We start from the raw sequence: 13,665 nt of genomic DNA, 5'->3' as shown, positions 1-13,665 counted from the left end.
TCTTCAGCCACAGTAGATCTAGACCAGTACATCTGTAACTGAGGTCTAGTGCCTAGCTAAGGGTACCTTAAAGTGCCCATATTATGCTCATTTTCAGGTTCATAATTGTATTTTAAGGTTGTACCCGAATAGGTTTGCATGGTTTAATTTTCAAAAAACACCATATTTTTGTTGTACTGCACAGCTCTCTCTCACTGCTGCAGATCCTCTTTTCAGCTGGTCTCTGTTTTAGCTACAGAGTGAGACCTCTTTTCTTCTTCTTCTGTACTATCTTTGATTGCACTCGCACATGCTCAGTAGCTCAGATGTAGATCATGTCAGCTAGCTAGCTCCATAGACAGTAAAAGAGAGGCTGTTTCTCCAACTTCGGTCAGTTACAAGGCAGAATTAGCTGGGAGACTTCTAAATGAGGGTGCACATGTAAGTAGTTCTTTTGTAGATTATGGTGAACTTGTGTGTGTTGTAGCAGTGCTTTGCTATTGAGAACGAAGTAGCATGCTAACGCTACGATTTAACGGTTGCGGTTAACCAGCTCGTTTCGGCTTGTGACGTCACAAGCCGTGCTGATTTTGAACAGCTCACCCAGAGACTGAAGGCAGGACACATTCAGAAACCGTATCTCACTCAAAACAGCATGGATGGATTTTTTTCAAAGTTTGTATGCGCGTGGAAGCACCAGAGACACAAAAGAACACCCCAAATCCCAGAAAAAGTGTTTTTTTAATAATATGGGCACTTTAAGTGTTTGAGACAAGTCACTCATACAGCAGGCTGATAATATTTCTTATTGTCAACTTATCCCATGAAAAAACAACTTGAACCAACAATGTAGGGGTGCCCCCTAAAAGTCCATGATTTGAGCCTGAGTCGAGAAGACTCCAAGTTGAATCACTGCACTTAGTTTTTTTAGATGTGTCATTGTACACACAACAGAATGATTGAACAACAGTATGGCAGGCTGTAAACTTTACAGTCTTGTCTCAAAATGACCTAACCACAAAACTAACTGTGATGGAAGTAGAGACGGGTGGTAGAAATGGAGGGAAGCGCAAGGCAAATCCTGATTTGGGGACAGTCCTGTGGACAACACTGTCTTCCCTGTGGCTCTCAGCCCGTTGGTTCCTACTGAAGACGTAAATCTTTTAAAAACAGCTTACAGAGTAAAGCTAGGGGGTTGTAATTCAAGGAGAAGGCTGCTAAAAAGAGAGCTCTGCATTTCAATTCAATTTTATTTATAGTATTAAATCATAACAAGAGTTATCTCAAGACACTTTACAGATAGAGTAGGTCTAGACCACACTATAATTTACAAAGACCCAACCATTAAAGTAATTCCCCGAAGAGCAAGCATTTAGCATTTAGGTTTCTTCCTTTTTAGGGAGAAACCTCGGGTAGTGAGGAAAACTTCCTTTTAGGGAGAAACCTTGGACAGATCCAAATCCAATGACAGCAAAATTGTTCTTTTTGGGTCTAGGGGTCGCAGACAGTTTGTCCGACGACCCCCATGCACTGAATTCAAGCTAAAGTACACTGTGAAGACAGTAAAGCATGGTGGTGCAAAAATCATGTTATGAGGATGTTTCTCATACTGTAGTGTTGGGCCTATTTATCGCATACCAGGGATCATGGATCAGTTTCAATACATCAAAATACTTGAAGAGGTCATGTTGCCTTATGCTGAATAGGAAATGCCTTTGAAATGGGTCTTTCAACAAGACAATGACCCAAAACACACCAGTAAGCGAGCAAAGATTAATGTTATGGAGTGGCCAGCCCAATCCCCAGACCTCAATCCCATAGAAAACTTGTGGGGTGACATCAAAAATGCTGTTTCTGAGGCAAAACCCAGTAATGCAGAGGAATTGTGGAATGTAGTTCAATCGTCCTGGGCTGAAATACCTGTTCACAGGTGCCAGAAGTTGGTTGACTCCATGCAACACAGATGTGAAGCAGTTCTCAGAAATAATGGTTATGCAACTAAATATTAGTGCAGTGATTCAAAGTAAAGCAAACCCTTGAGACATCTGAACAGCCTAATATTCCTTTTTCTTCAATTTTGGTAATGTTTTGATTTGGAATTGAATGTGCAGCAGTGTTCCCAATGCATTGATATTATGGAATTAAAAGCTATTCTAAGGTTTTTGAGCATTATTCACTTTTTTAAACACACTGATATTATTCTGAACACAACTGTCAAGCGCTGTGAGGGTGCGCCTCATTCAGTTCAAGATTATGCATCGCTTCAATTGGACTCCCTCCAGATTGTTTAGAATTGGTCTGAAAGACCAAATTGTTGGAAATGTAAGACAGAGGACGATATTACTGCATGTCTTATGGGCCTGTGATGAGGTCCAGTAATTTTGGACCGGATACATGATAACCAATGTCAGATTGCAGGGACACAGGTTCTATTCAGCCCAACAGTATTTATTCTGGGAGATGGGTCAATCCTAAACGGGATGGATAAAAACATAAGAAGCTGGGTCCAGACTAGTTTAATGGTATCCAGACAGATTATTTTAAAAGGATGGAGGAATGAAGGGGTGCCGTCAATCCAGGAGTGAGCTTGTGAGATGGCTAGCGTTTGAAAAAATTTCATATAAAAGCCAGATTGGATGTCTATACTAGAAAGTGGGGAAAGTACTAAAGCTCTCTGGAGGGCTCCTAAGAAGCTTGTGCTGTGGAGAGGCATATACTATGTGCTTATTGTTGTCAAAGAAACATAATGTGTTCTATTTGGTTTACAGTTGTCTGCTTTGTTGTTATTTTGTTGTGTTGTCTTGAATATTATGGTTATGTCATCTTGTCTTAATCTTTGTCTGGGTAGGTGGTGATGACAAGTGGGCGCGTTCAGGGGGGAGGGGATGTGTTTATGTTGTGAGCTATATGTTTTACAAATATGTAGTTCCTTTTAAAGACTCCACAGTTTTCTAAAACAGTTGGTTACTGTAGTTTTCAGCAAACATCAAACATGTCACAAAATGAATTGCTTGTTGGGCTTTGCACATGGGATTTGTTGACAGTTGAAAATTGTTGAAATTTTTTTATTAGGAGTAACCCCTTGAGATGCAGCATCTCGTTTTCAAGGGGGTCCTTAACGATAAATAAATATACTGTACAATCATAATTAGACACAACAGTTGACAAAACGAAGACAGACAAAAACAAAAAAAACAAACATCATAATCAGTCAGTTATAATCAAGTTTGAGGCAGAGCAAAGGCCTGTACTACGAATCAAGATCAACATGCCCTGGATTTCTTTTAGTAACCCGGCTTCACCTAACCTAACAACCGCGGTCCCGCATAACCTGTGTCACGACGCTGGTTATCAACTAGTTCAATCAACCCAGGGTTTCCCAATCCAGCGGCGCGCGCGTTCACATGAAAGAGGGAGTGTTTGCGCAGCACGACCAATTGCAAACATCTACCAGAGCAGCATATTTTATATAAGAAGAGCAAACTATAATTTTACATAAATATGACGAACACAGACACGGTTTTACAGGCAAAACGCAATACAGTCGCTGCTTCCTAAAACAGGAAGGAAAGCTGGCAAAAAAATAGCCGACGCTGTCAATGCGTAAATCACAACACTTATCAATATCAGTATTGATTGGTCGGTAGGCGGTGCTTTTACACCGGTTGATCTCTAATCTCCAACATAACCTGCTCCCGACCAGGTTAGGTGTTCAGCATAAGTTTCCACGGCGATTTCACCCGGTAACTGATCCACCATCGTGATAAAGAAAACCCCGGGTTGAACCTGAAGTTACCTCGTTAACGCCAAATCTTGCTTCGTAGTATAGGCCTCAAGAATGAAACTGGATATTAATAATAATATTAGAAGTGGTGTTGTAGATGATTATGGACAGGTACAGTTGGTACTGTAATAGGAAAACATTAAATCACACATTTAATAAATGATATTTCAAATTGCGAGTAAAAGAGGCTGCTTTGTTGTTTGACCAGTGTTGTCTTTGCTTTTTGTATATTTCATCATTTGATTTCCGAATTATTCTGCAATATACAGTTTGTTAAAACATATAGATGCCAGCAATTTTTTTGCGTTAGTATTTTATGAAACCTATACAATTCAGAATGAATTACTTAAAATTTAGCAGCAGTTAGATCAGCTGATCTAACCATCAAAGTAGGGATGTCTGTTTCAGTTAATTATGCTTTTGATAGCCCAACACCCATTAAGTGGTAACTAACCAGTTCATTTTTAAGAAAAAAAACTTTCAATGACAACACACATAGTTGTGATGTAGCCTTTGTCTGTAAAAGCTGTCCAACAGTCAGTGGTCAGAGCTGCAAGGTTTCTGCCAGTGAGGGCCAAGGTTGACTTCTGGCTGGGTCTAAGCATCGAGGAAATTCTTTTACACACATTTTTAAGATGTATTTTTTTTAACTAAAATGTGTTTTACAAGTAGCAAACTCCTTGAAGGAATAACTGAGTGCTGTTAGCGAGTGTGCAGTTGAGAGAGAGAGCATGTGTATGAAGTTAGCAGTAACGTTATAGCTGTAAACGTAGCCGTGCAGTGTGTGTGTAGTTTAGGCCAGGGCTTCTCAATCTTATTACACAAAGGTCCGCATCTGATTTTTATTCAAATCAGTGGTCCGGAACGATTGGCAATAACAAAATAAGATTTAAGCAACAAACATTCAAGTTGAGTACTCCGGTTTCCCAGTCAACGTTTGGACCAATAGAGGGTAGCTGAATTTTGGTAACGGTACCTTTTTTCTGTAGCCTACTTTCTCTCTTAACAAAAAAATGTATTTAAGTTGAAAAAGTATCACGGATTAGCTACAGTCCGTTACACCACTACTGTATATCCAACAATTTTATTGATCTAAAGAACATTTATTTCAAAATATAAAATATAACACTTGTTGAACGTGTTGTTTTCATACACGAGGAATGGGCTGGATCCGGATTGACTTGCCGTTGGGTCTGGATGCAGCTGGGTCTGGACTTAGAGAAGCCCTGGTTTAAGCTGTTTGTCAGTGAAAAAATGCTACAACTCCTCAAGACCCAAGCCAAGGTCCTGTGTCATGCTGCTACCTGATTAAAGTAAAAGTGGGTTAGCCCCGAAGCTAGCGACAACTTCGGCACAGGCTCACTTAAGGTGGACTGACCTTTAAGGTGGACCAGCTATTCTCATTTTAACCTATAGAATGACATGTATAACCGGTCAAAACTATTCTCTGTGGTTAACCATTGGCATCCTCACATTAAAGTTCTCTATAGTTGTAAAGTTTATCTTTAGTGGCAGCTAGGGATGTGCTCATCAGGTGTTTTCTGCCTAGTCCTTTTGATATTGCAAAGTGCTACATTTAAAAACAATAAGAGATAGAGAAAAGAGAAAGTTTTCATTTATTTATTTTATTTGGTAGATGTGTAGAGTTTCTGCTGTCCTGATGTCAATGGGGAGCTTGTTCCTCCATTGTGGAGCCAGGACAGCAAACAGTGGTGATTTTGTTGAACAGGAGCTGGGCCTCCATCATAGTAAGGGAGTATCAAGCCGGTTGGCAGTAGCAGAGTGTAGTGGATGAGCTGGATTGACCTGGATGTATGATGAACCTGAGCCAAGGTAGGCAAGTCCGTCAGTTAGACACGCAAAGACTTGTGCTTAGAGTGCAGAGCCTGAGACTTGTAGTTGTTGGAGGGTGGAGAGGAGGATCTGGTGGTTCAGCGTGTCAAATGCAGCTAAAGATCGAGCAGAATGACAACTGAGGAGAGGGAGGCTACTCTAGCAGAGAGGAGTTCCTCTGTGATGGCAAGGAGAGAAGTCTCAGACTCTGGGTTTCTTAAAAAGAACAGAACAGAGTCAATCACCAGTGCATGCAACCAAATAATGTTCCATGTTCACACACACTTATTTTCACTCACATATGAAGCGAAATGCTTGCAGTGTAGATGCTGGCTGTGGTAAAGGAGAGCAATAAAAAGGTTCAAATTTTGAATTGCTTTATTTTAGCCAATCAAATATGCCCAGATACAATCCTTGGGATCAGGACATCTCTAGTTGCTTCCTCAGTGTTGGGTGCAGTCAGTCCGTTGGCCCCCTGCCAGAGGACCCCTGTGGTCTGGAAGTTTTATGACTGGAGTGCTCTCTATTTACTTTGCCCTGCAGCCCCTTCTTAGTCTAAAAAATGGCTCTAGTGCTGACATAGACCATATCGCAACTCTATTGTCAGAAGGAAAGTCTCACTAGTGAAAGATCTTAGTACATTACTTTGTTAAATTTCATTCAATTCAAACTTACTTTACCACACCTTATTCACATTTTTGGACATTAATGATGTAATAAGTATTTGCCAAAGCTAAAATTCTTTGTATTTTATTGAATTTAGCTGTGAATAATGATTATCCATCTCTTTTGTTGTCCCTCTCTTTAACAGCAACGGGATCCTCACAAACGAAGTTCAGAAGACTCAAAAGTAAGATTTCCAACATGCTTTGGGGGTCATGGATGAAACCGGCTTGTCTAAAGATGACTAGCGACTTGGACACCACTATAAGGTGGCTTCAAGTTTCTTTTCGTTTAATGAGACCAGTACTTGTATCATTGCTGAGAGATTTATCGTCATGTGCCTCGGCACTCCAACACTGAAGCAGCTGTGTTGTCTTGACTTGCATATGCTGGCCATTGTTCGAGCCCCGTAATGACTGCAAGGTATTCAATAACAGGCAGCTTTAGATGTTTGAATGTGTGCTGTGTAGACATTTGCGGCTCTTGGCATTGAAGATGGCAGTGCAATACGTCATTACTCTTAAGAAAGAAAGAACCAAGCAGGTCTGCCTTGTTGCACAATCCAAATGTTCTTCAAAACTTGCCATTTTCAGCATGTAGCTTGCTAGCTTGCAAAATCTGCGAACGGAGTTTGAGAACGGCAACACAACGGATGTCAGGCAATTATCCTGGAAATGTACTTCCGTTGATCCAGACTAGATCCCGGAACGTGTCTATCATCTGGATTGGTTTTAGGAGGGCAGATGTGGAACCACAATCCTCTGCAAAATATGCTACAAAATGATTGCTAGACCAATTTCACCTCAAGATGACATAGGGCTGGGCAATATGGCCTAAAAAACAAATCCCTGATTTTTTCACAAAAAATCCAATTTAAGATTTAAATCGATTTTTTGCCACCCTACCTAAAATCAATCTGCAGATGACAAAGAAAAACAAGTTTTAACTTTATTTTGTTGAGTGTTTGAGAGATAAAGCTGTTTTCACACACAGGCCTACAGGTAATTCACTTCTCGTTCCTCGCTAAAAGTTCAAATCATTTTAACTTTATTGCGTCATCCCATTAACATCCGATGGTCTCTTGAATGTAGCATACCTGTAGCAAGCTCCTTCAGTAACTAGCGGTAAAAAAAAACGTCGAAGAGGAGCTTCGTGCTACAGAGCGCCGATTGCTAGTTGTTTAAGCCTCTACAGACCTCCGTCACAGCTCGGTCGTATCAGCGGCATTTAGTAGATGTGTTGAGCCGCAACAGAGTTCCTCCACACCGCCTCTGGTGCTCTGTCATGGTGCTCCGCATGGTGCTGGTGGTTCAGTTATCCAAGAATAGGTGACTCTCAGCCGGGGACAGAGCACCGTGAGCTGCCGGTCATTTCGGCGGAGATTACTAGTATTATTAGTAAGTAATGAAACGACTAGTTAAGAAAATAACTAATGTTAGTCCCTGTCGCTGCCATGTTCTTTGTGTATCTCTATGGCAAACGCATTACGCACGGGGGAGGGCTGAGCCCGTTCGCAGCTACGGGAGCCCAGAGGGAAGCGTCGGCGGATGTTAAGGAGAAAACCGATTTTCATTTAAACAGATCGACATTAACTACACATTCGAGTTAATCGATAAAATCGATTTATCGCCCAGCCCTAAGATGACATCAGAGTTCCTCAGAGTGTCACTCGGACAATATAATTAATCTGTAATGTCATATACGAGCTGTGTTCCCTCTAAATTCAGATTAGTTTACTAGAATAATCACACTGGTATGATCTTATGCATCAAAGGGTTAACTCAAATAGTTATGTTATTTTATGAAAAATTTAAAAATATCAGAGTAAATATCGTATAGCCTAAAAATATCAAATATTATTCATAAGCAATATTGCCCAGCCCTAGTACCAACAGCTGTAAAGCTCTCTAATTAACACAACATAAATGTAAAACTATTTCTCGGTAAACAACATCTGGGCACAGTATGTCTGTTTATGGGTGGATAAAACAAAGATATGTGTCATATATGTATTTGTCTGTATATATGCACAGACAGACAGACAGACAGAGACACACACACACACACACACACACACACACACACACACACACACACACACAGGTCTCTATGCTACCACACCCTGACTCCAACTCCATAATAAACACAGAGAGTTTGATATTAACCCTCTCATCTCACTCTTAGAAAGGAGGCAAATAGATGTACTGCCCAAATTTGAAACAATTCTTTTTAGATTTTAATTCTAATACCGTAAAGCAGAAATGCCATAATTAAGTTCTTTTTTGAACAGGTCTGTATATCATTTGAAACTTTCAGTGGCAATACGATACCTAAGCTTTGGTGGTGAAACCAGAGCAATAACATTTTTAATTCCTTGCAATAATGAATAAAAAACGGCTTCTTATGTAACCAAAAAAAAGCAAAACTTTCTCTTCTTTACCATTTGTACTCTTTATTGAACTTTAGCCCCAAACATTGAGTGGCAGAGGCAGTTAAACCCAGTGGCCATTAAAAATACACCCCACAAAATTATTTTATATGCAGATAATGTTTCATAAATCAGGTACTCGTAACACTTAATGCCATTTTTGATATAAAAAGTTCAGTGTCAACATATAAAGTCAACTGGTTTAAGATGTACTGCCTTCCAATACAGTAATGGAAGACTAAAAAAAAAAAAAAATAGCGCATACATATTTTCCCATTTAAAAAAATAAATAAATTGGAATCTGAACTATCTGATCAAAGAATAAGTCAACAAACAAGACTAAGAATCTAGCCAAGCATTCAATGCCAGCTTTCGGTACTCAAATCTTTTTGAAAAGTATTGTACACCTTAAGTTCAATACCCAGTATTTCTTTTTAACTTTATAACTGCACCCCAATGAAAAATCTTTTCAAAGCACAGAATCCTCTGCTGATTTTGGTTTGTTGCTGTTCCTCTGGCAGGTGATGGTAATGCAGGAGGGCTCCACCTCCCTGTTCAGTCAGAACCTGAAGTTGCCTACACTTCCCAACAGCTCGCTGACATCCACCTTCTCTGACCCAAAGAAGAACAAAAACTTCCATGGGTCAAAGGTCAGTGTTGTTTCCAGGTACTTGCCTGGAGCAAGACAACCTTCTCCTCTGCCTCTCTTGGCTCCACCCAGCTCTAAAACTGGCCCTAGTCCCCACATATTTGGCAGGTTTAAATCCCTCCAAGATATTTAAACACAGGGATTTCAAAGACATCCAACTTTGGCTTAAGCAAACTATATCTTACTAGCACTTACTCCACTGACTCAGGGCCGTGCTGTGACAACCTGTGGGGCTGACCATGTCCATATTTTACTCTAATGTCCTGTTAAAATTTCTCATGCATACGGGTTTTAGACAATAATGTGAGGGATGGGGAAGAGAGAAGGCATGGATAATAGGCCTAGAAGCTACATGTAAGATCTGAGATATTATCTTAAGCAGCACTAAATCATGTATGTCAATAAGCTGGCATGTTTCCATTTTGTGTTATTTTTAGTCCCTTTAAATAGTGTCATTTAAGAGCCAGGTTAGGAGAGGCCCATTACACATGGAAACAGTTTCCAGTTTAAACACAGTGTGTGTGATGAATTACTTGTGGGGCGGGAGGTCACACAGACACACTCACTCACTCACTCACTCACTCGCTCGCTCGCTCGCTCGCTCACTCTCTCGCTCTCTCTCGCGCTCTCTCTCGCGCTCTCTCTCTCTCTCTCTCTCGACGCAGTATAGTCTATTATTACAGATATGGGTATAATAAGTCGTATTGTATTTATATGAAAGTGATAATATATGCATGGCTTGAATTTTTATAAAGCATTACATTTATTTTCCTCAAAAAGGCCTTATAAGGTATGAAAAGTCTTACATTTAATTCCCAAAAGTCTTGAACAATGTTTTCTACCTGCCGAAGACAGTAATGTTAGATCTAAAATGTTTCTGTATGTGATTGTGGGCTGTCAGGAGACTTTACACACCTGTAAAGTGAAAGTGGGATTGTTGTGACACTTGTGCTGCAGGAAGTAGTTTGAGTTAGAAGCTTTAGACCTGTAGCAAACACTAGCCTAAATTTTATTTATTAATCAATTCATCCATTTTATGCCGGTTATCAAATCCTTGTCAAATTAATTTTATTAATTATATCATCAGGATCTTTTGTTATAAACTGCAGGTAGCACTGACAATGTGATCTACATTAATAATACATGATTCTAGGCCATATTGCCCCTACTGGTTTTCCATTATACTTTCATACTTTAGCCAGTATGGTCGTGAAACATGCATTCTATATGGTATAAAAAGATCTTTAAAAGTCTTTAATTTAATATTGTTAACCCTAAAGAAACAGAATAAAATGCAATGTAAATATGGTATTTCATAATAAGATTATGAATGGTACATTTACACAATCTAGTTCTGTAGCATCAGGTTACATTAAAGTTAAGTATATATAATATACAGACTGTAAAATAATAGTGGAGTGTTAAATGTTACTACTACTACTACTCCTAATAGTAATATCATAGCAAAATATATTAGAAAATTACTACATCCAGACATCTTGTTTACATGAAAAGAATGCATTCTGAAAAAGTTATTCAATCTGTTTGTACTCATAATGTGCTTTCGGTTTCACTCTGTCAGTATTATTATTTTAGGCCCTTCAGTGATTTACAGGAAATGGGGTCACCTGCTAACCTGCCAATGTCACGGTGCTAAAAGGTTTGTTAAAAAGTGCCACTTTAGTGATATCTTGAATGTTGATGGCAGCAGAGTCACTGTGTGTCCCCTCCAGAACACTAAACTAGTTTTATGTTGGGCTGCCCTGGTAGGATAATGGGTTCACTGCAGTGGAGGAGCATGCTGGAGTTTACAACAAGCCGGCAGCTTTACATCCTGAGGTCCCGGGGTCACCAGCCGATAGGCAAAAATGAAAGGTTTTAGAGGCAGAGTTGTAACACACCCCGTCGTCTAGACTGCTTTAATGGGTTTACTGCATTGATGAAATATTGGCAAGGGGGCTGGAGGTGAGACCCAGGGACAAATGGCCCCTGTCATTAGAAGGAATGCATTTCCTCCTTTCTCCACATTGCCCTTCATTCAACTTTTAAGGTTGTGCATGTGTAGCTGTTGAAAAGGCCCCCTCACCCCACTGAACAGCACTGTTCAAAAGAAGTCCTGAGTTTGCTCTTCAACCCCATAGATGGGGACTAAGGAGAAACTTTAGATTTTCTTTTAAGAATAGACCTCTTTTCACAGATGGTAATGCCAAACTGCAGGGTGGCATGCATGTTTTCTCTTGTGTAAAAGGCAGAGGATTAATCTTCATTTGACATACCTGCCTGGTTTTTGCTCACTTTGTTGTTTGGTACTACTATGCATTTTAGAAGTACTACATGTAGTCTAAAGTGCAGTCCAAAGTCAACACAATATGAACAGCAAGAGGAAAACATAATCACAGAAGGCATTTTTTTCAACAGCAGAAGGGTTTAAACGCTGCTTGGAAAATATTAGATTTAAACCAAAAATCAGGCCAGTTTTTCATATTTTGGAATTATTTTCAGTGGTTCTTCACATAAATCAGTTATTATCACAGCAATACAAACCCATACCATCATCAGACAACAGTATTTCTCAGTGCCTCATAATGGGTTTGCCCATTGACCTAAAGTGGGATTTCCCTCTACCCTTTTGATCCACAGGATGGCTCCAAAGGAAGCAGCACAACCCTTCTCACCACCGCCACAACCACCAACACCAACAGCAGCAGCTTCTCAAAACTCCACAAACCCTCCAAGGACCACAAAGACAAGCCTCCAAAAGACTTGAAAGAGCCTAAAAGTGCCTTCAGAGACTCTGGCTGGGAAACCAGCAAAGCCCCCAAAGAACTTTCCAGGAAACCCAAAGAGAACCAACCACTTAGAGATATGAATCCTAAGATGGGCTTTAAGGAACCCAAGTCTTTGTCCAAGGAACATCGGACTGAGGGAATGACCCATGGGTCAGGGCTAAACAAGCGTCTGCCCACCCCCGATAGTGACGATCATCTGACCAAAAAACGTAAAAAGGGATTTGTGGATCCATCAGGGAAGCATACATCAGGGTCCGAATCTCAACATTTGGATAAGAAACTCTTGAAGGGTAGATCGCACATGCGAACAAGTAAACTGCGACCAGAAGGTGATGAGGCAGAGCACAGGAAGGTGTCGACACTTCCGCCATTCCAGGAACTGGTGGACCCCAATGACTCTGATATGGAGGACCAGTCCACCAAATCCGATGTGAGTAGAACATATTTTTGTTATTGAAAACAAGAGTATAAAAGTTCTTGGTCTGTCTTACCTTAACTTGGTAAGCCAGCTAATTTAATTATACACTTACAGCAAGAAGAACTATGTCCGTTTTATCATCATGGAGGTTTAGGAAGCAGCTGTCTGACCCTTGTACAAGTCCAGCACATTGGACTCACTGATTTGAGCTTTTGAGCCACTTTACTGGAAAAGTGGTGAAGGGAGGGCAGGGTTTCGCATAAGAAATGGTCCATGGCCAGTAGAAAAGTATGTTGGGCAAGTTGATCAAAACAGCCGGCAACCAAAGGTCCACCTAGGGAGTTGCTATATGCTTCTTTATAGTGGCATTAGGCTCGCATTGCCGACCTCACACAGCGCTGTAGAGGAAGGTCTGGCAACAAGAGCATATACTCTTGGATAGAAGAAAAAACAGTCAGGGGTTGTTTGCATTTCTTTAAACCAATGACAATCATCTTGGGTGGTGCTAAGCTCCGGACGCAGCGAGTATGGCCCTTCAAAATGATCTCCGGAAGGAACTTGTTTATATGGAACATTTGCACCTCGCAAAAGAACATACGTGGCGTTTTCATTTAAATATAGTTAGTTAAATGTTCACATAAGACAGTAATTTAGGCTATTTAAATTAGCTGAAGACATTGTTAAACGTCATTTGCTCTAACCACCGTATCGCCATGCGTATTTTGTCCATAGCAAATCCCACCAATCTGTCCCAAAACGTCCCAATTAGAGAGTCAATGCCATGCAATTTTTTGTAAATCTTTACAATCATTCCCTGAAAGAACCAAGCAGTCCTGCCTTGTTGCACAATCCAAATTTTCTTCCAAACTTGCCATTATCAGCGTGTAACGTTGCTCAGAGGTTCCGGTTAATGTTGCTCGATGCGAATGGACTTTAAAGTAAACTCAAAGAAAACAGAAAATGTGAGGGACATCCGGCAGGACATCCGGCAGAACTTCCGGAGGCGCTGGAACTATCCCGTACCAGAACCGTCGTCAATCCAGACTCTGGTGGAGTTAACTGGAGCTAACCACTAACAGGAGCTAACCAGTGCTAACCGAGCCTGTTCCCTTTCTCTCCGTT

The 13,665-nt window shown here is 40.5% G+C and overlaps 1 protein-coding gene across 1 annotated transcript in view; it reads left to right on the top strand.

Annotated features, from left to right (window-relative positions):
• mllt3 (MLLT3 super elongation complex subunit) overlaps window positions 1–13,665 on the top strand; it is a 105,782-nt gene that overhangs the window by 50,782 nt on the left and 41,335 nt on the right. Inside the window, exons 5-7 of the mRNA XM_078276458.1 lie at window positions 6,408–6,446; window positions 9,209–9,337; window positions 11,977–12,555. Coding sequence (XP_078132584.1) covers window positions 6,408–6,446; window positions 9,209–9,337; window positions 11,977–12,555 — 747 coding nt within the window. The remainder of the gene's footprint in view (window positions 1–6,407; window positions 6,447–9,208; window positions 9,338–11,976; window positions 12,556–13,665) is intronic.

The sequence above is a fragment of the Sander vitreus genome, chromosome 19 (genome assembly GCF_031162955.1).
Source record: "Sander vitreus isolate 19-12246 chromosome 19, sanVit1, whole genome shotgun sequence".
NCBI lineage: Eukaryota > Metazoa > Chordata > Actinopteri > Perciformes > Percidae > Sander > Sander vitreus.
Note: the sequence above shows the minus strand (reverse complement) of the source record. Positions and strands in the feature narration are given on the sequence as shown.